General features: G+C 35.5%; 1 protein-coding gene across 2 annotated transcripts; it reads right to left on the minus strand.

Annotated features, from left to right (window-relative positions):
- LOC123526212 (caspase-3-like) lies at positions 1–25,573 on the minus strand. 2 transcript variants are annotated; one of them, XM_045305264.2, is made up of 9 exons: positions 25,552–25,573; positions 21,658–21,795; positions 20,942–21,161; positions 19,430–19,524; positions 14,990–15,196; positions 12,032–12,251; positions 10,457–10,633; positions 9,397–9,506; positions 1–1,675 (listed from the first exon to the last, which is right to left on the minus strand). In XM_045305264.2, the coding sequence occupies exons 2-9, from the start codon at positions 21,793–21,795 to the stop codon at positions 1,535–1,537; spliced, it is 1,308 nt and encodes a 435-aa protein (XP_045161199.2). In that variant the 5' UTR covers positions 25,552–25,573; the 3' UTR covers positions 1–1,534. The 2 variants fall into 2 exon arrangements, with proteins under 2 accessions (XP_045161199.2, XP_045161198.2); XM_045305263.2 differs by lacking the exon at positions 25,552–25,573 and adding an exon at positions 25,307–25,512.
- Positions 25,574–25,581: the final 8 nt, after the last annotated feature.

Genomic DNA, 25,581 nt, shown 5'->3' on the forward strand with positions numbered 1-25,581 from the left:
TTTTTCATTTTTAATCGTTTGGTTCAATAGTCATTGCTCGAGAAAACTGTGCAGTTCATTGAATCGATAAGTTAATGATCTTCCAGCACCAGTGATCATTGAGCTTAACCCTGATTCCAATTCGTCATCTGACTGAGAGACTGATACGGCTGAAGGGTTTTCAACAAACACAGCAAGTGAAGTCGAAATTACATGACATGAATTAAACTGAAATAAAAGTAGCAAAATATACCAAAAATATATAAACAGTCAAACATTATTACTGAAATATGTAATGTGTGTGTGTTTTTTTTAAAGAGTCTTCAAAAATGTTTGACTAAAATAAAATTGAAAAAAAAAAATGTGTAGTAGGAATAAAATATGGTCGTAACCTGGGATTGAACTCGCACCTTACGGTTTATAATCATTACATTCTATCTATCTCGTATCTCACAGTTTATAACCATTACGTTCTATCTATTGCGCCAGCGATATAATTGAGTTCATGATTAACAAAACACACATATTAACTTACTCTAGAGAGATTTGTCAGCCAGGTATGGACCGCAAATATTGATATAACCCAATTGAAAAAGTGTATCATTCCGTCACGGCTCAAAAGACGCAGTCGAACTATAATACAGCCACGACTCTCACATAATGAGCCTCAATCAGATAGAGACATAAGAAAAAATGACCATTTCTATACACATGTATTAAAACATAGGTACAAATACTGCCAAAATATGATCAAGATTAACCTGTACTAAACAGTGCAAAATTATCATTATTAGTTTATGGAACAACTTCATCTGACCACAGAAAAACAACACTGAAATTACGTTGTACAGCATTCACTGCTTTTAAACTATATCAGATGTTTATGCTTAGGCCTAACTTGTACAACTTTATTTTGTTTTGTAATACATAGTTTCATGATTTGTCCTTCTACCTAATTCCTGAGAAAATCCTGGAACAGAGAGCCTGTGACATCATAAATTCTTCCTCTCTCTTCATCTTCTACCTGTCTCTTCCTCTTTAACTGCTGCTTGATTTTTCTACAAGAATCTTGACAATCTATTAATCACCAGATACTGGTAACTGCAAATTAATATGTAAACATTAAAATGGGTCAAGAGCCCACTCTAAATACAGTAAAAACAAAGAGAAATATCAAACAGGGAATGCCACGCACCAAAAGCGCAGCCTCCTCAAAACGAACCCCCCAGTTTGCATTAACAGATCACCAAAGAGAAGTCTCTTTACACATTTTTTAATGGTTTGTTAAAACAATATAATTTGTTTTGATACAAAAAGGAACTGGAAAGTGGTCTTAATAGACATAATATCTCAAGCAAGGTTGACTGTATTTCATTCTCATAACTTCACTGAACTATTAACAGATCAACATAACACGTATAGCTCATTGATTGTTAGTTCTTATATTCATCTTGATTCATATACCGGTATCTTTGGTTAGAAAAGAAGGTTCATAAATTAGACCATGAATTGTAACTGTCACAACTGTCATTTTATCAAATCACTGTGTAAAATATCAAGTTTCTGAGTCTGCTACTACTCCAGGAAAAAACAGGAACTTCTTTGTCAAGGAGGCAGTAAATAAGGATGCCTGCATCACATCACGTGGACCTTTCTCATCTAAGGCAGTACGACCACGAGCAACTAGGCTATTTACCTACAAAACAAGAAAATCATTTAAATCTCAACAGCATAATAAATTTCTACAACATATTAAAATGAACATAGTATTGTCAGATTTGTATATACATAAATGGTGTAACATTTTTTCCAATGTCCAGACATTAAAGAAATTAACAAAATATAAAAAGAGTACTTTTTACCAATAAATGTGTACCAGTATTAAAAGATATACTGGTACATTAAGTAAACACAGCTGAAAAATTATTGTGGTACAGACAAAACCAACAATCCCAATGATAAGTTTGTGTAATTTCCTTTCTTCAAAGTTGAAAATCCTACAGAGGCTGTCAAACAGTCTTCAGAATAAAAAGGAGCCGTTTGTATATCACACATGATGGCCTATTGAGATGACTGGTTGTGTAATTTTCAGTGTCATGTCTTTGACAGAGATCATTAACCAACCACAGCAATCACAGTATGAAGTTTGATGGCATTTGGCAAAAGCATTCTCCAGTTAAAGACAAAAACACAGTTCATGCCGGCTCTATCTTGACAGCAGATTCAGATAAGGTATTTTCAAAGCAACCGTTAATAACATTAATTTGTATTATTGCATTGGCATTTTACATGCATAATATTATTTAATTTATAAGGTGTAAATAATTACGTAATTCGAGGCAGTACTAACAGTAGTCAGTTGTAATTTATTTTATGCTTGGTTTTCCATGCAATGCATTTCATTGCTACCTTAAAGAGTCATAAAATAATCCACCATCTATAAACAAGGTTTTACGCAGATACATCTTGTACTTTTAAAAGTTAAAGCAAGATCCATTTTTTGTGACTGACAGCTGGACAGTGGGATAGACAGATGGACAAACAAACAGACAAAATAAAATCATGTGCATATTCTACATAATTGCCTTCTATCTATATTCCATGTTTTATGACACAATCTCTGAGACTGGTACTTTAGAAAGTTATGGAAGAAACTACCATTTGTGACTGACAGGCAGACAGACAAACAAACAGGAAATACAACTGACTTCTATCTATTTACAAAATCTCCTGTAGTTTTAATTGTTCAGAGGATCCAACTTTTCTATCGTAGTTTCGGAAGATTTGTTGCCATAGCAAAGAAACAAAAAAGGCCATGCATATTCTCTGTATTTGCCATCTATCAATAAACCAAGTTTCATGGAAAAATGTCTTGTACTTTGCAAGTTACCGCAGCATCCCACATTTTTGTCATATTTTTGGAGTGTTTGTTGCCAAAGTAATCATAATTATCAAAGAAACTAATGAAAGACATACACACTCTATATATTGCCATTTATCCATGTCCCAATTTTCATGAAAAAAGAAAGTTGTATAGTTATCCCAGGATTACAATTTCCAACTGGCAAACAGACAGCTGGGGTAATCCAAAGTCCGCTTTGTTGAAACACTGGAAATGGACTAAATAAGCAAGAAAAACTGCCATAATTTCTTCTTTTTCCTATTTTACAACATTTCATATAAATAACATAAGAAAACAAGAGCTGTTTGTAAGAAAACGCACTCCACTATTCTGCGATTTGACAGTAAAACGAATTTATGTCTCAGTAAGAGACCTCTACTTTAAAAAGAAAATACACACATGTACATGATGATGGTAAAGATATATTTTGAGTTTCAAGTCATTATCTTATACAGTACCAAAGTTATGTCCAGAAAACAAAGTTTGTCAAAAAATATAAGTATGAAAGGGGCATAATTCTGTCAAAAATACAATTAGCATTGTGTATATTTCTTTATAATCACCAACCACACTTGCAGATGGTGATTATAAAGAAATATTTTTAATTTCAAGTCATTATCTTTAAAAGTACCAATGATACGTCTATAAACAAAGCTTAAGAAAAAATTTAACATCAAAATAATTCCTAGTATAACAACTTGGTGATCTTGACTTTGGGTATAATGGACCAAGCCCCAGCACATATTTTGTTTGTATGCCGGACAATGTTTATGTGAACTTACAGTAAGATATAAGCAATAGTAACAAAGATATGACAGAAAGACAAAGGTTGCCAAAAAACTTTAACCTTAACAAGAGACCACAGAGTGATCTTGGTGCCCACCAATCAGCATTTTTTGAATGTTCCAAATTTGAAGACTAGCTCAAGGTCAAAATCAAGGTCATTTCATTTTGGTACACAACACTGTGCATGTGGTCCATGCATGTGGTCTAAATTTGAAAGCTGTAGCTTGAGAAATGTAATTTTCAGTACACAAAACTATGCATGTACTTCAAATTTGAAGGCTGTAACCTTGAGAAATGTGAAAGTAGGTACTAGGTAAAAATTAATGTCAAATTTCAATTCAGAACAAAAAACTATGCATGTGTTCCAAATTTGAAGCCTATAGCTTCAGAAATGTGAAAGTAGGTCACTAGGTCAAAATAAATGTCAAATTTCATTTCAGAACAGGGAACTATGCATGCGGTCCAAAGTTGAAGCATGTACCTTCAGAAATGTGAAAGTAGGTCATAGGGTCAATCTCAAGGTCAAATTTCATTTTGGTACACAAAACTATGCATGTGGTGAAAATTTGAAGGCTGTAGCTTGAGAAATGTGAAAGTAGGTCACTAGGTCAAAATCAATGTCAAATTTCATTTCGGACACAAAACTATGCATGTGCTTCAAATTTGAAGGCTGTAGCTTGAGAAATGTGAAAGTAGATACTACGTAAAAATTAATGTCAAACTTCAATTCAGAACACAAAACTATGCATGTGGTCCAAATTTGAAGCCTGTAGCTTCAGAAATGTGAAAGTAGGTCACTAGGTCAAAATCAATGTCAAATTTCATTTTGGAACACAAAACTATGCATGTGGTCCAAATTTGAAGATGTACCTTCAAAAACGTGAAAGTAGGTCATAGGGTCAATCTCAAGGTCAAAGTTCATTTTGGTACACAACACTGTGCATGTGGTCCATGCATGTGGTCTAAATATGAAAGCTGTAGCTTGAGAAATGTAATTTTCAGTACACAAAACTATGCATGTACTTCAAATTTGAAGGCTGTACCTTGAGAAATGTGAAAGTAGGTACTAGGTAACAAGAGGGCCATGAAGGCCCTGTATCGCTCACCTGACCTATTGACCTAAAGATCATCAAGATTAACATTCTGACCAAGTTTCATCAAGATATGTTCATAAATGTGGCCTCTACAGTGTTAACTAGCTTTTCTTTTGATTTGACCCCGTGACCTAGTTTTTGACCCAACATGACCCAGATTTGAACTTGACCTAAAGATCATCAAGTTTAACATTCTAAGTTTCATGAAGTTACAGTCATAAATGTGGCCTCTAGAGTGTTAACAAGCTTTTCCTTTGATTTGCCCCCATGACCTAATTCTTGACCCAACATGACCCAGATTCAAACCTGACCTAAAGATCATCAAGTTTAATATTCTGACTAAGTTTCATGAAGATATAGTCATAAATGTGGCCTCTACAGTGTTAACAAGCTTTTCCTTTGATTTAACCTAGTGACCTAGTTTTTGACCGAAGCTGACCCAGGTTTAAATTTGACCTAAAGAGCATCAAGATAAACATTCTGACCAAGTTTCTTTAAGATATGGTCATAAATGTGGCCTCTACAGTGTTAACTAGCTTTTCCTTTGATTTGACCAGGTGACCTAGTTTTTAATCCTACATGACCCAGATTCAAACTGGACCTTAAGATCATCAATATTAACATTCTGACCAAGTTTCATGAAGATATAGTCATAAATGCGGCCTCTACAGTGTTAACAAGCTTTTCCTTTGATTTGACCTGGTGACCTAGTTTTTGACCCCAGATGACCCAATATCGAACTCATCCAAGATTTTATGGAGGGTAACATTCTGACCAAGTTTCATTAAGAATGGGCCAAAAATGTGACCTCTAGAGTGTTAACAAGCTTTTCCTTTGATTTGACCTGGTGACCTAGTTTTTGACCCCAGATGACCGAATATCGAACTCGTCCAAGACTTTATGGAGGGTAACATTCTGGCCAAGTTTCATTAAGATTGGGTCAAAATTGTGACCTCTAGAGTGTTAACAAGCTTTTCCTTTGATTTGACCTGGTGACCTAGTTTTTGAACCCAGATGACCCAATATCGAACTCGTCCAAGATTTTATGGAGGGTAACATTCTGACCAAGTTTCATTAAGATTGGGCCAAAAATGTGACCTCTAGAGTGTTAACAGTCAAATTGTTGACGACGGACGGACGGACGGACGACGGACGACGACGGACGCCGGACACAGGGTGATCACTAAAGCTCACCTTTGAGCACTTTGTGCTCAGGTGAGCTAAAAATTAATGTCAAATTTCAAATCAGAACAAAAAACTATGCATGTGGTCCAAATTTGAAGCCTTTAGCTTCAGAAATGTGAAAGTAGGTCACTAGGTCAAAATCAATGTCAAATTTCAGTTCAGAACAGGAAACTGTGGTCCAAAGTTGAAGCATGTACCTTCAAAAATGTGAAAGTAGGTCATAGGGTCAATCTCAAGGTCAAAGTTCATTTTGGTACACAAAACTATGCATATGGTGAAAATTTGAAGGCTGTAGCTTGAGAAATGTGAAAGTATGTCACTAGGTCAAAATCAATGTCAAATTTCATTTCGGACACAAAACTATGCATGTGCTTCAAATTTGAAGGCTGTAGCTTGAGAAATGTGAAAGTAGATACTATGTAAAAATTAATGTCAAATTTCAATTCAGAACACAAAACTATGCATGTGGTCCAAATTTGAAGCCTGTAGCTTCAGAAATGTGAAAGTAGGTCACTAGGTCAAAATCAATGTCAAATTTCATTTTGGAACACAAAACTATGCATGTGGTCCAAATCTGAAAATGTACCTTCAAAAACGTGAAAGTAGGTCATAGGGTCAATCTCATGGTCAAAGTTCATTTTGATACACAAAACTATGCATGTGGTGAAAATTTGAAGGCTGTAGCTTAAGAAATGTGAAAGTAGGTCACTAGGTCAAAATAAATGTCAAATTTCATTTCAGAACACAAAACTATGCATGTGTTCCAAATTTGAAGCATGTACTTACAAAAATGTGAAAGTAGGTCACTAGGTCAATGTCAAGGTCAAAGTTTGTTACAGTACACAAACCTATGCACGTGGTCCAAATTTGAAGGCTGTAGCTACAGAAATGTGAAAGTAGGTCACTAGGTCAAGATCAAGGTCAACTCACGTCAAGGTTCATCTTGCCACTCAAAACTATACATGTGGTTCAAATTTGAATGTTGTAGGTTATGGACAAGAAGATTTCAAGTTTTTTCCTGTATTAGTCTTTATGAACCATGTGACCCCTGGGGTGGGGCCATATTTGAATATAGGAGGATAATTTGAAGAAACTTGGTAGAGAACCACTAGATGATGCTACATTACAAATATCAAAGCCATAGGCTTTGTGGTTTGGACAAGAAGATTTTCAAAGTTTTTCCCTATATAAGTCTATGTAAACCATGTGATCCCCAGGGCAGGGCCATATTTAACCCGAGGTGCATAACAAATATCTACAATCTTAGTAGAGGACCACTAGATGATGTCACATACAAAATATCAAAGCCCTAGGCCCTGTGGTTTTGGACAAGAGGTTTTTCAAAGTTTTTCCCTATATAAGTATATATAAACAATGTGACCCCTGGGGCGGGGCCATATTTGACCCCATGGAAATAATTTGAACAATCTTGGTAGAGGACCACTAGATGATGCTACATACCAAATATCAAAGCCCTAGGCCCTATGGTTTTGGACAAAAAGATTTTCAAAGTTTTTCCCTATATAAATCTATGTAAATTATAAAAATTAACAAAGGGCCATAACTCACTCAAATATTGTTGACCCAGTCTGATTTTCATAGGGACACAACTAGGGTACCAATACATCATTCTGACAAAGTTTGGTCGAAATCCACCCTGTAGTTTCTGAGGAGATGCGATAACGAGAAATTGTTAATGGAAGGACCGAAGAACGACGGACCACGGACGCAGAGTGATTTGAATAGCCCATCATCTGATGATGGTGGGCAAAAACTAACCCAAGTATAATACCTTGGTGATCTTGATCTAGGGTATAATGGGCCAAGCCTCTGCACATACTGTGTTTGTATGCTAGACAATGTTTATGTGAACTTACAGTAAGATATAAGCAATAATAACAAAGATATGACAGAACAAGAAACGCGGCAATGCCACGAAACCAGGTTTTCAACACTTTTCATAAGAATAAACAAGAGTGGCAGAATGTCACAATATACGCCCGTCACAGCAAATTTCTTTACTCTAGCACCTGTATTTGAAGATGTAATTTTAATTTTGTGGCTGTTTAGTAATCATTGTAATTCTTTTGTTTTTCTAAGTCCACAAAAAAACTCCTTACCAGGTAGAGATACCTTAAAATACACCTAAAATTAGAAAGTAACAACTATGTTGTACCACAGAAAAGTGGTCTTGGTTTTTCCCTACGGTCAATTATAAAAAAAGTTACAATATAAGTTATTTATAGTAACAACTAAGGGAAGTTAATCTTAAAAAAAAAAAAAAAAAATACAAAATTTTTTTTAAGTCCACACAGAAATCCTTACCAGGTAGAGATTGGTCAAAATACACCTCAAAATTGGATGTAACATGCATGTTGTACTACAGAAAAGTGGTCTCGATTTTTCCCTACGTCTAGTAATGAAAAAGTTACAATATAAGCTATTTATAGTAACAACAAAGGGAAGTAATTCTAAAGAAGGGAACTGCGCAAGACACTTCGTCTCATGATGGTGTATAATTGTGCCAAGTTACATCAAAATCCCTCCATGCATGAAGAAGATATGCTCCGGACAAAGTTTTCGTTCTTGTATCCTTTGACCTCTAAGTGTGACCTTGACCTTAGACCTAGGGACCTGGTTCTTGCGCATGACACTCCGTCTCATGATGGTGAACAATTGTGCCAACTTTCATCAAAATTCCTCCATGCATGTAGAAGATATGCTAACCCTAACCCTAACCTAACCCTAACCCTATTTTTAGTAACAATGACCTTGACCTTGATCCCAGAAACCCCAAAATCAATCCCAAGCTACATTTTTATATAAGTTTTCTATACACCAAGTTTCATCATGATAGCTCATTCCTAAGTTAAGTTATTGACCGGAAACCCTTTTTCTATTTTAAGTAACAGTGACCTTGACCTTGACCCCAGAAACCCCAAAATCAATCCCAGCCTTTGTCTTGATATAAGCTACATACATACCAAGTTTTATTCAAATATCTTTACTGAAACAAAAGTTATTGACTGGAAACCCTTTTTCTATTTTAAGTAACAGTGACCTTGACCTTGACCCCAGAAACCCCAAAATCAATCCCAGTTTTTGTCTTGATATAAGCTACATACATACCAAGTTTTATTCAAATATCTTTACCGAAACAAAAGTTATTGACCGGAAACACCAGTTTGACGCCGCCACCACCACCGCCCGCCCGACCGACATCTACCCCAATCTAATAACTCAGGTTTTAACAAAGATATGACACACCAACGCCCGGGGCCAGTAGAATAGCACCCCCATTCTCCAAACAGTGGAGCTAATTATTCAAAATATAGGAAATGATAGGCCTTGACTGATAGCCCTGATATTGGCATAGCTAGAATTTTCATCACTGTATTAGGTCAGTTTTCACAGATTTGTAATAATAGACTATACACTGCAATTACCTACCAAAATGAGTAAACCAAATATGTCTTCTTTACACGCATATTTCTGAAACACGTATATCACAGCCTGTATAAACCAAGACCCATACTTAGTGTTCCGTAAAGACACATATCCTGAAATATAGAAAATTTTTATGAATCCATAGAATTTCAGTGGAATAAAATGTTAAGGTTTCATCAAAAAGAGAACATGAATTTGTGAATGTCAAATACTAAAGAGGAAGTGGATAGAATAGGATGTTTACCTGTTCACTTAGACATTATTTTGTAGATTGTCGAAACTATGAAAACCACAAAACAAATTCCCAACAAATGATGCTGTTTTTACAGTATATCTAATGACAATCCAACATAGCAACTTTTAAGACTGCTTATTACATTATTCACTAAATAGTTTTGACCATATCCCTTTTTTAAACAAATGAAAGAACATCACTTCAGTCAACTGAACTGATATATTGAAGCATGTTAATTATTCCAAATACAACCATGTACAAGAGCTGTCAGTTGACAGCGGGCTCGACTATTCTCAGTGCTTGATAGTATAATATAAGCTATGAGTAAAACTTTAACATTACAATAAGCATATTCTAAGTCGAAAACACTTAATTCAGTCTAAATGCTTGAAAGAATTGCCTCCTCCTTTAACAGACTGGGGTCATGATGGTAAACAAGTATGCAGAATATGAAAGCAATATCTGAATGGACTTTGAAAATATTTGGGGTGGTACGCAAACTTTAACATTACAATAAGCATAATTATTCTAAGTCGAAAAGGGGCCATAATTCAGTCAAAATGCTTGATAGAGTTGCCTCCTCCTTTTTACAGACTTGGATCATGATGGTAACAAGTACGCAAAATATGAAAGCAATATCTCAATGGACTTTGAAAATATTTTGGGTGGTACGCAAACTTTAACATTTGTGTGACGCTAACGCTCACCACGACGCCGGGGCGGGTAGGATAGTTCCTCTATTCTTCGAATAGTCCATCCAGAACTGTAAAATGTAGTACCCTAGAAGATATTTAAGAAGTAGCTTTATCTATTAAACTACCCTGGTACCTGGATGTGTAGCACATGCAACCAACATGTCAGTTTTTGTAGGCACTGAGTTTGGATCAAGCTGTTCAGAAGTTTCTTTTGCAGCATCTGTTTGATCAGCTATATGAACCTTTTCTAACAGGTTTGATAAATCCTGACCACCATCTACAACATTTGAACCTGGTCTGTCTGCAGTTTCTAGAAAAAAGAATATTCATGTCAACTGGAAGTTACGACTTAAAATACTTCTGATTTCAAGTGTGGACTCAAAAGATGACATCTATACCATGCCACTCTAAGAACACGCCTTAGACCATCCTTAAAATTTTAGGAGTGTATGAAGAGGTGAGGGGATTTAATTCCAAGTTTTAAAGCCCCTGCTCAAAGTGTTATCCAGTTTTTGATCAGAAAGAAAATAGTCTGTCATCAGACAAACCAGCATCACATCTCTTATAGATAGGGAGGCATAGTAAAAATATTTATGTGCCAGCAAGCTGGTGCAAGCACCATTTATTAACATGTGGTACAATGAATCAAGCCAAAGCAGGCAAAATTGTGATTTGTTTACAACTAAGAAAATACAATGAAATGAAATATGCACAAACATATCAATGTAAGATACATGAGGAACTGCTAAAAATGTTTATAGTTTTAAACATGGCCAGTAATATTCAGGCAACACTTTATGTCATTTTTCACTTTTTGTATATACTGCTAAAGATCTATCTAAGGAACTTAGAGTTTCTCTCTAGAAAAAATATTCTTTATAAAATTTTGTAATTACATCCTGTCATCCTTTAATATATAAGTATTGTATTGGCATATTTGAACAGTTACGACCATAATGTGTCGATTCGCCATAAAACCCCATTAATTCATTCACAATTAAAACTGAAATGCAAATTTTAGAACCATATGTAGCTTTGACAATCATTTATTTCTCATTTATATTGGTTGGTTGCACAAGCAAGATAGGCAAAGGGAGGTAAATATAATTCAACAAAGATGAATTTCAAACGAAATTCAGTTCAAAGCAAATCTTGGCCAATATAATGCAATATTTCTAACATTCATATCATTCCTAAGGCAATTCATGTAAAACAATTTATACTTTTGCTAAAATAACTCCATCCTGGCTTGGCAACCAGGGCAGCAGTCAAATTTTTAAAATAACTCTAATTAAAATCTAACATGTAGTTTCAGGGCAGATCATTTTGAAATTTACACCATAGGCTCAATTAACAAATATTATAAAATGAACCGTGCAATGAGAAAACCAACATGGATCCAGACCAGCCTGCGCATCCAACCAGACTGGTCAGGATCCATACTGTTGCTTTAAAAACCTATTGCAATTAGAGAAACTGTTAGAGAACATTATGGATCCATGCTGGTCGCAAAGCCACTATGTTGATTTTCTCATGGTGCAGCTCAAATTATAAATAAGCATGTGTCCCAGTAGAACCATGAACGTTATGTAAGGCAAACAGATAGCTTCCTCAAGTGAAATAAAGCTACATCCCAAGCAGGGTCCAGGGGCACAGGATACTGAAATGGGGGGAAAAGTCTATTTAAACTAGCACACCATCTACATACCTCCTTGACAAGCCTGAATGAAGAATAATTTTGGCTTTGACTGTAAACCTTTACAATGTTCACCATCAAAATATTTTGTGACATTTTCAAGGGGGATAACTCCACCATCTACACCATAGATCCCTGTCTTAGTGCCATGGCTACATATGACACAAACAAAACACTCGGCCTGGTTATGATCAGAATGAGCTGCCTCCCGCAGTAATTCACTATGAAAATCCTGCAAAAAAGTTAAACACAGTCTATAGTACACTGTAAAACTATTTCATTCCTTTGACATAAAATCTCGACCTATATCACTGTTTACTTAGGACATGAACTGATCAATTTCAAATTTCAAGGCTAAAAATAAACGGTAAATTAATTTGCCATGTGTCAATTAATGCAACAATAAAATCCATGAAAATTGCCTATTTCGGAGTTTATCTAAAGTTTTCGAAAAATTACAAAACAGTAATTTTGTATGAACATTAACACTTCACTGGCATTCTCTAAATGCATTGCAGCTACAGTTTACTTTCTTGTTAGAACTCTCTTTACATGGTGTAACTATGTCTATCAAAGGAAATCAAACTGTGTTTGTGTTATATGTCAAATGATTACAGGTTTAAGACATATTATATCATAGATTTAGGACATACCGGTATTACATGTATATCACATATTTAGGACATATTACATCACAGATTTAGGACATATTATATTACAGGTTTAGGACATATTATATCACAGATTTAGGACATATTATGTCACAGGTTTAGGACATATTATATCACAGGTTTAGGACATATATCATAGGTTTAGGACATATTATATCACAGATTTAGGACATATTATATTACAGGTTTAGGACATATTATATCACAGATTTAGGACATATTATGTCAAAGGTTTAGGACATATTATATGACAGATTTAGGACATATTATATCACAGGCTTAGGACATATTATATTACAGGCTTAGGACATATTACAGATTTAGGACATATTATGTCAAAGGTTTAGGACATATTATATCACAGGCTTAGGACATATTATATTACAGATTTAGGACATATTATGTCAAAGGTTTAGGACATATTATATCACAGATTTAGGACATATTATATCACAGGCTTAGGACATATTATATCACAGATTTAGGACATATTATGTCAAAGGTTTAGGACATATTATATCACAGATTTAGGACATGTTATATTACAGGTTTAGGACATATTATATAACAGATTTAGGACATATTATGTCAAAGGTTTAGGACATATTATATCACAGATTTAGGACATATTATATCACAGGCTTAGGACATATTATATTACAGGCTTAGGACATATTATATTACAGATTTAGGACATATTAATTTATGTCACAGGTTTAGGACATATTATATCACAGGTTTAGGGCATACTATGACATTCCATCTCCTCAACCTTCATCTGCTGCATCTACCAGCACTAATTAATACAAGCATAGGTAACTTGCATGGTAAATATTATTTATGTTTTTGTAATATTGTTGGGTTTAGCATTACAACGACATGATTTAGGTCATATGGCAACTTTGTGACAGTGGAGGAGGACCTTCCAGGGCATTGTTTCATATGCACGGGCCATCACCTGGGTAGAACCACAGACCTTCTATGACTAACCAGCTGGATGGTTTCCTTATGTGAAGAATTCTACACCTGAAGCGGGGCTTTGAGCCCACTTTAGTGAGAGGCAAGTGATTCCAACTTTACTTGCCAATATCAATTAATTCATGACATATTGGTGCAAGAGTTATATCCCTTGTGTCATATGATGTGTGTGATGATGTGGAACAACTATTTTAAGTTTGAATCAAATGCATTTATAAACTAGAAGGTGTTTATATTAGAAAAACATATGTTTCCCCACTATGTATACCTTAAGCCCTGGTGGCCAATTTGGGCAGCAAAGCAGAACGTGTCGGCGATATGCACAGCTTGGCTCAGTACTGATCACTCCTGTGAAGTTTAGTCAAAATCTGTGCAGCAGTTTGACCTGTGAAAGCCTGACAAGATTTTTTTCTTTTTAGCTCTGGTGGCCATTTTGTGCAGCGAAGCGGAATATGCCAGCGATATGCACAACTAGGGCTGGTATTGATCACTCCTGTGAAGCTTCGTCAAAGCTTTTATTTATTTTAGTTCTGGTGGCCATTTGTGAGCGAAGCATAACGTGTGGGCGATATGCACAACTAGGTTTGGTACTGATCACTCCTGTAAAATCCAGCCAGCAGTTTGACCTGTGAAAGCCGGACAAGCTTAATGGGGAACGACGGACTGACTGACAGGCAGATGGAGAAGGCAAAGACATAATAACTGAGACAGAGGGGAAGTGCAACAAAATTTTTACCTGAAATCTTAAGAAAAAAGGCAGATAATTCATGAAATATTGATGCAAGACTTATGGCCCTTGTGTCGTATGATGTGCTTGATAATGCGGAACAACTACCTTAAGTTTGAAACAAATCCTATCTGTAATTACAGGGATATAGTGAAAATACTTCAAAATTAACCAGAAAATCCAAGTAAAAGGGGGCATAATTCATAAAACCTTGTTGCCTGAGTTATGGACCTTGTATCATATGATGTGGGTGCTGTTGTGAAGCAACTATTTTAAGTTTGAATCATATCAATTTAGTAATAACTGAGATAGAGTGAAAGTGCATCTAAATTTTAACCTGAAATTCTATGTAAAAATGGGGGATAATTCATAAAATATTTATGTGAGAGTTATGACCCTTGTGCCATATAATGTGGGTGACGATAAGGAATATCTTTCTTAAGTCTGAAACTTATCCATCCAGTAATTACAGAGATATAGAGAAAGTGCATCAAAACTTTAACCAATGTGCAAAGGTGGAAGGACACCGACACCAACACTGGGTCAAGTAGGAAAGCTCTCCATACTTCATATAGTCAAACTAAAAACAAGTACCTGAACTGTTAGCTCATTGCGAGTGATCACATCAAAATGTAACTGTTTAAACAATACTTTGAGATCATCTCTGTCTTTGACAGTACCATGTCTAGAAGGAAGTATACATCGTGCCACACCTTTGCTGTCCTTCTCCAATGGTCCATAAAATGTTTGATTTGACAGGATTAAACATCGCCCCCGGCAACGCTTTTTCATGGAATAAACCTGAAACAAAATGTGTATATTTTCTGTAGTGAGGCTGTACATCAATTTGAATCTTATTTCAACAAGGAGCTTTAAATTGATAAATTACTGTACTGAACAAGTTGTATATTTTAAGTCAGGGTCACATCTTTTTCAAAACATTAAAGTCAAATCTAAATGTATTTTCCAAGGTTTCCACAGCATTTCACTTTTCAGTTTAAGGTAGTTCTGCACGTTTGATAAACCCGAAGTGATGGTGTAACGTCATTTATCCTAAAAACGTATAATAAACCTGGTTTCGGCATACGGAAATGAAAATCGTTTTATGAATCAATGGCAACTTGTGAGTATTTTTTATAATGGCACTATTACTATATTTCTATAGTAAAAAGATAGAATAAAAATAAAAATCCATTAGACAGTAATTAGTAGAAGGCTGGGACATAATACATTCCCCAAACCACTGGGCAAACAGTGACACATGTTTCAGGTAAATAAATTATTACATATCAACTGGTATATGTATTCTACTTTTAAATATCTATCTAATTACCACAGTTTATGCGGCAAATTTATACGAGTCCAATTTTTAAGAATCTGATTTGGTCATAAAAAATTGTACCAAGAGGGCCATGAAGATTGCTCACCTGACCTATTGACCTAAAGATCATCAAGATTACATTTTGACCAAGTTTCATTAAGATATGGTCATAAATGTGGCCTCTAAAGTGTTAAATAGCTTTTCCTTTGATTTGACCCTGTGACCTAGTTTTTGACCCCAAATGACCCAGATTCAAACTTAACCTAAAGATCATCAAGATTAACATCCTGACCATGTTTCATGAAGATACAGTCATAAATGTTGCCTCTAGAGTGTTAACAAGCTTTTCCTTTGAACTGACCTAGTGACCTGGTTTTTGTCCCCACCTGACCCAGATTTGAACTTGACCTATAGATCATCAAGCTTAACAGTCTGACCAAGTTTCATTAAGATATGGTCATAAATGTGGCCTCTACAGTGTAAACTAGCTTTTCCTTTGATTTGACCTGGTGACCTAGTTTTTGAGCCTACATGACCCATATTCAAACTGGACCTTGAAATTACCAAGATTAACATTCTGACCAAGTTTCATGAAGACACAGTCATAAATGTGGCCTTTACAGTATTTCTACAGTGTTAACAAGCTTTTCCTTTGATTTGACCTGGTGACCTAGTTTTTGACCAAGATGACCCAATATCAAACTCGTCCAAGACTTTATTAAGGGTAACATTCTGACCAAGTTTTATTAAGATTGGGCCCAAATTGTGACCTCTAGAGTGTTAACAAGCTTTTCCTTTGATTTGACCTGGTGACCTAGTTTTTCATCCCAGATGACCCAATATCGAAATCATCCAAGATTTTACCGAGGGTAACATTCTGACTAAGTTTCATTAAGATTGGGCCAAATATGTGACCTCTAGAGTGTTAACAAGCTTTTCCTTTGATTTGACCTCGCGACCTAGTTTTTGACCCCAGATGACGATTGGGCCAAAATTGTGACCTCAAGAGTGTAAACAAACTGTTCCTTTTATTTGACCTGGTGATCTAGTTTTTGATCCCAGATGACCCAATATCGAACTCGACCAAGATATTATTGAGGGTAACATTCTGACCAAATTTCGTTAAGATTGGGCCAAAATTGTGACCTCTAGAGTGTTAACAGTCAAATTGTTGATGACGCTGACACCGGACGACGGACACAGGGCGATCACAAAAGCTCACCTTGAGCACTTTGCGCTCAGGTGAGCTAAAATTTGCAGCATGTAAAAAATAAAACAACGTTATACAGTATTAAGACTTATGGCGTGTTAAACAATTCAAAATAACGTCTTAAATTAAGCGTGAAATGTCCGATTCACTTTAATCTCAAAAATTAGCACAAGGACCTATATATTTTATTTCACCACATTATAGGCCATATGTCTATATACAACTGTGAGAAGTTTCATCAAAATGTAGAAAAAATGCTATTCCCGAAGATGTTATGAAAGTTATGATTTTCCAATAGACTCCCATAATGAAAAATTGCATAAGGTCCAAATTTTTAAAATCAGTCTAACAAAAAATTAAGCACACGACCCTGTCTTTTTTATTTGCTGATTTTTCTAAGAATATCCTGAAGTTTTGAAACATCAGAGTTTAATCAAATTCTACATTATAGAAAAAAAGTTTGATCAAAACGTGCAGAACTACCTTAATCAAATATCAGGATAAAATGAATGACTGGATCTTAAGACTTAACAAAAGATATAAGGAGAGAGCACACTTTATTATTATGATGCTGTGAAATAAGGCATATCTGAGCACACTAGAGCTATCACTGGAGTGATTTCTGTGCGAGAGTTATGGGGAGATGATGAGGAATAACTATTTCTAGAGTTATGAAACTATTTCAAGTTAGTGCCAGAGTTATGGGGTGATGATGAGGAATAACTATTTCAAGGTAGTGCCAGAGTTAAGGAGTGATGATGGGGAATAACTATTTCAAGTTAGTGCCAGTGTTATGGGGTGATGATGAGGAATAACTATTTCAAGATAGTGCCAAAGTTATGGGGTGACGATGAGGAATAACTATTTCAAGTTAGTGCCAAAGTTATGGGATGATGATGATGAGGAATAACTATTTCAAGTTAGTGCCAGTGTTATGGGGTGATGATGAGGAAAAACTATTTCAAGTTAGTGCCAGAGTTATGGGGTGATGATGAGGAATAACTTTTTCAAGGTAGTGCCAGAGTTATGGAGTGACGATGAGGAATAACTATTTCAAGTTAGTGCCAGTGTTATGGGGTGATGATGATGAGTAACTATTTCAAGTTAGTGCACGAGTTATGAAACTATTTCAAGCTAGTGCCAGTGTTATGGGGTGATGATGAGGAATAACTATTTCAAGTTAGTGCCAGAGTTATGGAGTGATGATGAGGAATAACTATTTCAAGTTAGTGCCAAAGTTATGGGTGATGATGAGGAATAACTATTTCAAGTTAGTGCCTGTGTTATGGAGTGATGATGAAGAATAACTATTTCAGGTCAGTGCCAAAGTTATGGGGTGACGATGAGGAATAACTATTTCAAGTTAGTGCCAAAGTATTGAGATGATGATGAATAACTATTTCAAGTTAGTGCCAACGTTATGGGATGATGATGATGAGGAATAACTATTTCAAGTTAGTGCCAGTGTTATGGGGTGATGATGAGGAAAAACTATTTCAAATTAGTGCCAGTGTTATGGGGTGATGATGAGGAAAAACTATTTCAAGTTAGTGCCAGAGTTATGGGGTGATGATGAGGAATAACTATTTCATGTTAGTGCAAGAGTTATGAAACTATTTCAAGTTAGTGCCAGTGTTATGGGGTGATGATGAGGAAAAACTATTTCAAGTTAGTGCAAGAGTTATGAAACTATTTCAAGTTAGTGCCAGTGTTATGGGGTGATGATGAGGAATAACTATTTCAATTAGTGCCAGAGTTATGGGGTGATGATGAGGAACACCTATTTCAAGCTAGTGCCAGTGTTATGGGTGATGATGAGGAATAACTATTTCAAGTTAGTGCCAGAGTTATGGAGTGATGATGAGGAATAACTATTTCAAGTTAGTGCCAAAGTTATGGGTGATGATGAGGAATAACTATTTCAAGTTAGTGCCTGTGTTATGGAGTGATGATGAGGAATAACTATTTCAGGTTAGTGCCAAAGTTATGTGATGATGAGGAGGAATAATTATTTCAAGTTAGTGCCAAAGTTATGGGATGATGATGAGAAATAACTATTTCAAGGTAGTGCCAAAGTTATGGGGTGGTGATGAGGAACAACTACTTCAAGTTAGTGCCAGTGTTATGGGATGATGATGAGGAATTTTAAATGTGAGTTATGTAATTGTTAAGCGCAATAGAATATTTTATAATTTTTGCGCTACATAAATGCCATATATTTGTATTTGTATAACTATTTCAAGTTAGTGCCAGAGTTATGGGGAGATGATGAGGAATAACTATTTCAAGTTGGTGCCCATGTTATGAGGTGATGATGAGGAATAACTATTTCAAGTTTGATGCAAATCTATCAAGCAATAACACAGCTAACGTGGAAGTGCATCAAATCTTAACTGGTAAACTGGATGCAGAAGATGACAAAAGTTAAGTGCTGTATTTACTTCATACAGTCAAGCTAAAAATATTGTATATTTGAATAATAAGCTTTAATATTTGCACTTACGTTAGGACTAATCCAGTTATGTCTCACCAAGTCAGATCTCACATTGCATGGTAGAACTTTTATCTCCATGGTCATTGCTGCTACATTTGGCCAGTCTATAATACAAGATATACTGTGAAATCATTTAGTTTTGATGGCAGAGAATTTTGTTGTTTTGGTCAAAATAGCAATTACATCAGGACAAGAATTTTTGGTTTTCAAGCTTTAAGAAATAACATTTACAAGAAATTTATTTTTCTTCTGTGGAATTATTTCCCACAAAAACTAATCCCTCATGAATGATAATGATTTTATAGTAAGATACAGGGTGGCAGAAGTAATGTCGAGGATTTTATACACAACAAACAGGTTGTATATCTTACAGAATAGTTCCACAAGGGCAAAGCACCAGTACGTTATTCTAGAGGAGATATATAACAGAGATTTATAATAATTAAAACATGCTTCTGCTAATATTTCTTAATGTTAATAGGCCTTGTATTTAAATGGTAGACTGGTGGCACTACAGTAGTACATCAATTGTTTGAATTCCGAAAGGAACGGGCAAAATTTTCAAGTTATTCAGGGTTCTGAGTTATCCAAACATAGAAAATACAAACAAAACATTGTGTATATCATGAAGTGCTTGACTGTGCCCAGACCAGCATTGTCTAACTGTATTTAAATTAGTTATCAACCACATGAAAAATTTCAATTAAGCCAAGGAAATTAAACCAAGAGATTTACCTTTTAGCACTCAAAAATGTAACCAAATGTTGACTATATATCCTTTCGTTTCCTATCAATGAAAACCAACTAACACTTTCTATAAAATTCTAAGAACAATATTATGAAAAGAATCTTTTTATAGTGAACATAAAATGAAAGGGAACAAGGACTGGTGTTAAAATTTATTTAAATATATCTGAAATTCTGGTTTGAAGCGCTGTTTTCATTTTCCTTTGTTGCATTCTTTGCTTCCAAAGGCTCTCCTTAATGACATTATCCACAGCAAATATGACCATGATGCAGATTGATGCCTTGTTGACAATTTAGAAGTAAATGTTTAACATATTAATTAATATGTCTCAAAATGTTTTTTTCAATTTATATATATACATTGATCTAGAATTTACTTACAATATGGAGATAAGTAGTTTTGTAACTTAGCAGGTACAGCATAAAACTACTTTTTATGGGCAGCAAAAATCAAGAAAACAAGGAGCTGTGTTCGATAAACGCTTGATGCCCCCTGGTAGCATCCTTGTCGATACAAAGCGACCTAAGTCCAAAACGAGGTCAAGTTCAAAGTCAATGTCAAACTGAGGTCAGGTGATGTCTGAAGATGAGGAATGATCACAGGTTACATCTGCATTAGTATCAAGTCATTCTAGTTAGGGTATTGATGCTAGACGAAACGGTCCCATTTGGTAGACGTATGGACATGACAGTCACTATATCCCGCATCAGTAGATGCCAGGGGCATAAAAAAGGCAATGAAATATATGTAAGCACAAATGCATCTATACAAACCTTGTGGCAATTCAACTCCTGGTTGTGGTATGGCATATCCTCTCTCCCCAGCCCCGCCATGATGTGGATGAGTGCCCTGTAACTCTGGTTTAAGTATATCAGCAGCAGTATCATTGGCTGTCTCAAGCAAACTCACATAAAATATATTAAATGCAGTGGGGCCTCTTTTAGGAACTGTATCTAGTATCTTCCTTATCTGGCCATTTTTTGTCCTCTCGGCCTAATATAAAAACAATGACTCGGTGATAATTAAGACAATAAACTAAATAAAAAAAGTTGACTTCAGTACCTGATAGCCATCTTATTTCATAATCTTAAAGTCCTTAACTACCCATCTTGTAAATACTCATCTTTTGATTAATACCACAGTCACACATATGGATAGCTACGTTTAGTTACAGATAGAAACATAGTAATCCGTATCGATCCGTACCTGGGTTGTACGGACTGGTACAAATTGATACAGTTACTACTTTAAGGTACAGCTCAGGTACGGATCGATACGGTCTACTACGTTTCTATCCGTGGCTAGACGTAGCTATCCACGCCGTATGTGTGACTGGGGTATTAGAGAACTTTGATGACAATGTAACATAAACTAAACAATTTTATAGGCAGAATATATTCAGCTTTGATGGTCAGTGTAAAAACCAAGGTTAACTCTACCTCTTTTTTGGTAAATTTTGCATAAACTTTGTAAAATATAACTGACAAACCTCTACTTCTTGTTTCATCGCCTCTGTGAACAGATTTTTCTCAAACAACTTTTCAACGACATCTATAGGATTTGATATGTTATCTATAAGTGTTGTTCTGTTGCGTTGTAACAGTTTTCTGTGAACTTGCTCCATCATCTGAATACAAAATGAATAGAATTATACATACATTGTCTGTTACCTTTTTATTTCAATATATGCTTTATACCTTTATTATTTAAGTAAAAATAAATCCAAAACAGTGATTTGTCGCTTCACGTCTCTGCTTTTATTGGTTTTCTTTTCCAGCATGCTTCTACGGCCTTCGATTCTATACCATTACATTTGTGAAATGGTGCATGTGTTACATATCAGCTAGAGAGTTTCAGTCTTCTTTTTTTTAACAGGGATGTAATTGGGTCAGATTAGACTGTTATGTAACAGATCTTGCTTACTCTTTTTCAACATTTTTGTGGGAAACAAAAGATTCATAGATGGGATCCTGAAGTGACTTAGGTTTATTTAGTTACATTTTGATTTTGTTGAAAATGGAAGAACAAGAATATTTAATAAGTATTCACCTAAAACTTGGATCGAAATGGTTCACAGATACAAGCTCATCTAATTGTTTACATTTTCTTTTGAAAAGTAAATAACCGAGGAATGCTAAATAATTGAGAAGGAATCAAAGTGGCAAAAACAGAATTAAGATTAGACAAAATAATGTCATATTACGTTGTGACAAACTATTATTTTGAATAATAATAAACGTATTTATGTTTTCCACATGTTCGGTCACCTGAGATTTAGAGGAAGATTTCACAAACAGTTCATTTTACTCCAGTCGGTTAACTGATTCAAAGAGCTATAAAAATAAAAAGATTAGCAAATTGATAGGCATATTGAGCAAATCTCGTCGACATCACCTGGGAACTGAATGAGATCTCGTCTTACCGGTAAATGAAACAGACAGCAGAAAGATAAAAATTTGTGTTGTGAGAAACTTTCTTTCGGATTGTTTGTTTATAATGATAAGAGTGTTTTTTTAATGTAACTAGTATTTCCTACATACGGAAGGAGTGAATTTATGATTGGGAGTCTGATAAATCAACAGCTGTCATTTGAAAATTGGACACGATTTGGTCTATTACGTGCCGGCCATATCGCCAGTGTAATACTTTAATAAGCGTCTGTTGATTTGATCAAGAATGATCAAGTCAGCAAACGCTTCAATAAGATCATAAGGTGCTGACACGAGCTTATGTGAGATTATCTCCTGTTGCCATTCTGTGTATTTTATTCTTATTGATTGATTATTCATGCTGATTACATCTTGTTAGAAAATTTAGGAAGACAAGAGCTCGTCGAACACGAAATGCCCCCCTTGATGCATTCAGTAATTGCACAAGGAACAGAAATTATATGCTCACTGTAAACAAAAGTTTTACCATTCTGGTTTAATCTGACCTTGACCTTTAACCTATTAACCTAAAAAGAGATTACAGAGTGATCTTGGTGCCATCCACTGAGCCATTTTTGACTGTTCCAAATTTCAAGACTAGCTCACGGTCAAAATCAAGGTCAAATTTAATTTCGGTACAAAACAATAAGTATGTGGTCCAAATTTGAAAAGCTGTGGCTTGAGAAATGTGAAAGCAGGTCACTAGATCAATTTCAAGGTCAAAGTTCATTTCTGTAGACAGAACTATGCATGTGCTTCAAATTTAAAGGCTGTAGCCTGAGAAATGTGCAAGTAGGTAATAGGTAAAAATCAATGTCAAATTTCAATTCAGAACACAAAATATGCATGCGGTCCAAATTTGAAGCCTGTAGCTTCAGAAATGTGAAAGTAGGTCACTAGGTCAATCTCAAGATCAAAGTTCATTTCAGTACACAAAACTATGTTTGTGGCTCTAATCTGAAGGCTGTAGCTTGAGAGATGTGAAAGTAGGTCACTAGGTCAAAATCAAGGTTAAATTTTATTTTGAAACAAAAACTATGCATGTGGTCCAAATTTGAAGCCTGTACCTTCAAAAATGTGAAAGTAGGTCACTAGGTCAATAACAAGGTCAAAGCTTTTTTCGGTACACAAACATATGCATGTGGTCCAAATTTGAAGGCTGTAGCTACAGAAATGTGAAAGTAGGTCACTAGGTCAACATCAAGGTCAACTCATGTCAAGGTTTATCTTGCCACTCAAAAGTATACATGTGGTCCAAATGAATGATGTACATTATGGACATGAAGATTCTAAGTTTTTCCCTATATAAGTCTATATGAACCATATGACCCCTGGTGCGGGGCCATATTTGACCCTAGAGGGATAATTTGAATAAACTTGGTAGAGAACCACTAAATGATGCTACATTACAAAATATCAAAGCCATAGTCTTTGTGGTTTGGACAAGAAGATTTTCAAAGACTTTCCCTATATAAGTTTTCGTGAAAATATGCATACTCTTATACATATATTAAATAGAGGGGTGGTCCTTGTCTGAGGAGCCATATCTTCAAAACCTGATGTCCAATTTTAATAAATGATACCTTGTTGCAAAGGGCAAGTCGGTATTTAGAGAAAAAAGCCACGTCAGGTTCGAACCCGGTCGGCTAGGGGTCAAGGTCATATGTCAAATTCCAGTTATATTCTCAAAATATGAACTTGTCAGAGCAGTCAAGACAGTCCTGAAAACCCAAGCACTACCTTCACCGAGTCCAATGACACCATTGGAGCAATTCTCAAGGCTCTCCGGGTCGGGTCAGCTTAGTCTTGGCCAGCACCCTACTGCATACATCAAGTTTGATCATTTTCTGATATTTACCAAAAATAAATATTTTATAAGCACTTTTTCCTTATTTCACTGCTAATATTTTAAGCCAAAAATGGCAAAGTTCAGCAAATGTTCCCGACGAAATGCCTGTCGGGGAAGAACATTGTTTTTAGTATTTGATTAGGCAATACCACTTATTAAAAGAAATTTCACTTTGATACCTTACTTTTAACGCTTTTAATAATAAAATGAAATTGATGAATTGTTAAAAAAAATGCAACCAAGATTAGCCAGTATTTATTCAAGTGAACACCAGTCGTCGCACGACAATGCGATACGACATTATGAAAATGTCGCTTCGTATTGTTGAGTGTCACGTGTCGTGTATTGTTTGGAATTGTCGAACGTCAACCCTCACCCAAACCTGCAACATACGATACGACATTTGGAAAATGTCGCTTCGCGTTGTCGAGCGTTGTTTGTGATCATCACATGTCGTTTGATAATGTCGCCATCGCGTTTGCAGGGTCGGCACACGACAACGCGAAGTGACATTGCGACATGACGAAGTGACATAGCAACAATGTGATATGACCCTCGACAACGCGAAGTGACATTGCAATATATCGTGCTTTTGAAAGGCGACATTTTAAAGTAGATATCGCGACATTGTCGTTTGGGATTGTAGCCGCCGTTTGCGATTGTCGGATGTCACTTCGTAATGTCGCTATGTCACTTCGCATTGTTGTGTGTCAACCCTACAAAATGCGACGGTGACATTATAAATGGCCCCAACAGGATTCCGTACCATACCCCTAGACACTTCCTACTGAAAAGTGATTAGTGGTTCGCACAAACTTGTAAAATAAAATGAAAAAATATTTCAAAAACTCCAGAAATACCTTCTTTAGAACTTCTAAAACACAAAAAATACAACCATTGTCATTGATCACAAAATTAACAATAACATCACACACACAGACACAACTTGATCCGTCTATTTTTCAGAGAAATCTATAATGAGATGGTTATTTAACTAAATAAGATAATGTTATTCTTAATACTTCCGCTCAGTTATAGCATGTGTCAGACGCTTTAAATAAAGATTTAGGGGAATAACCTGACTGAAACTATTGGAAAACCCTACCAGCTTAGTAAAATTCAGGAAGTAAATAAT

This window comes from Mercenaria mercenaria, chromosome 14, assembly GCF_021730395.1.
Source record: "Mercenaria mercenaria strain notata chromosome 14, MADL_Memer_1, whole genome shotgun sequence".
Taxonomy (NCBI): domain Eukaryota; kingdom Metazoa; phylum Mollusca; class Bivalvia; order Venerida; family Veneridae; genus Mercenaria; species Mercenaria mercenaria.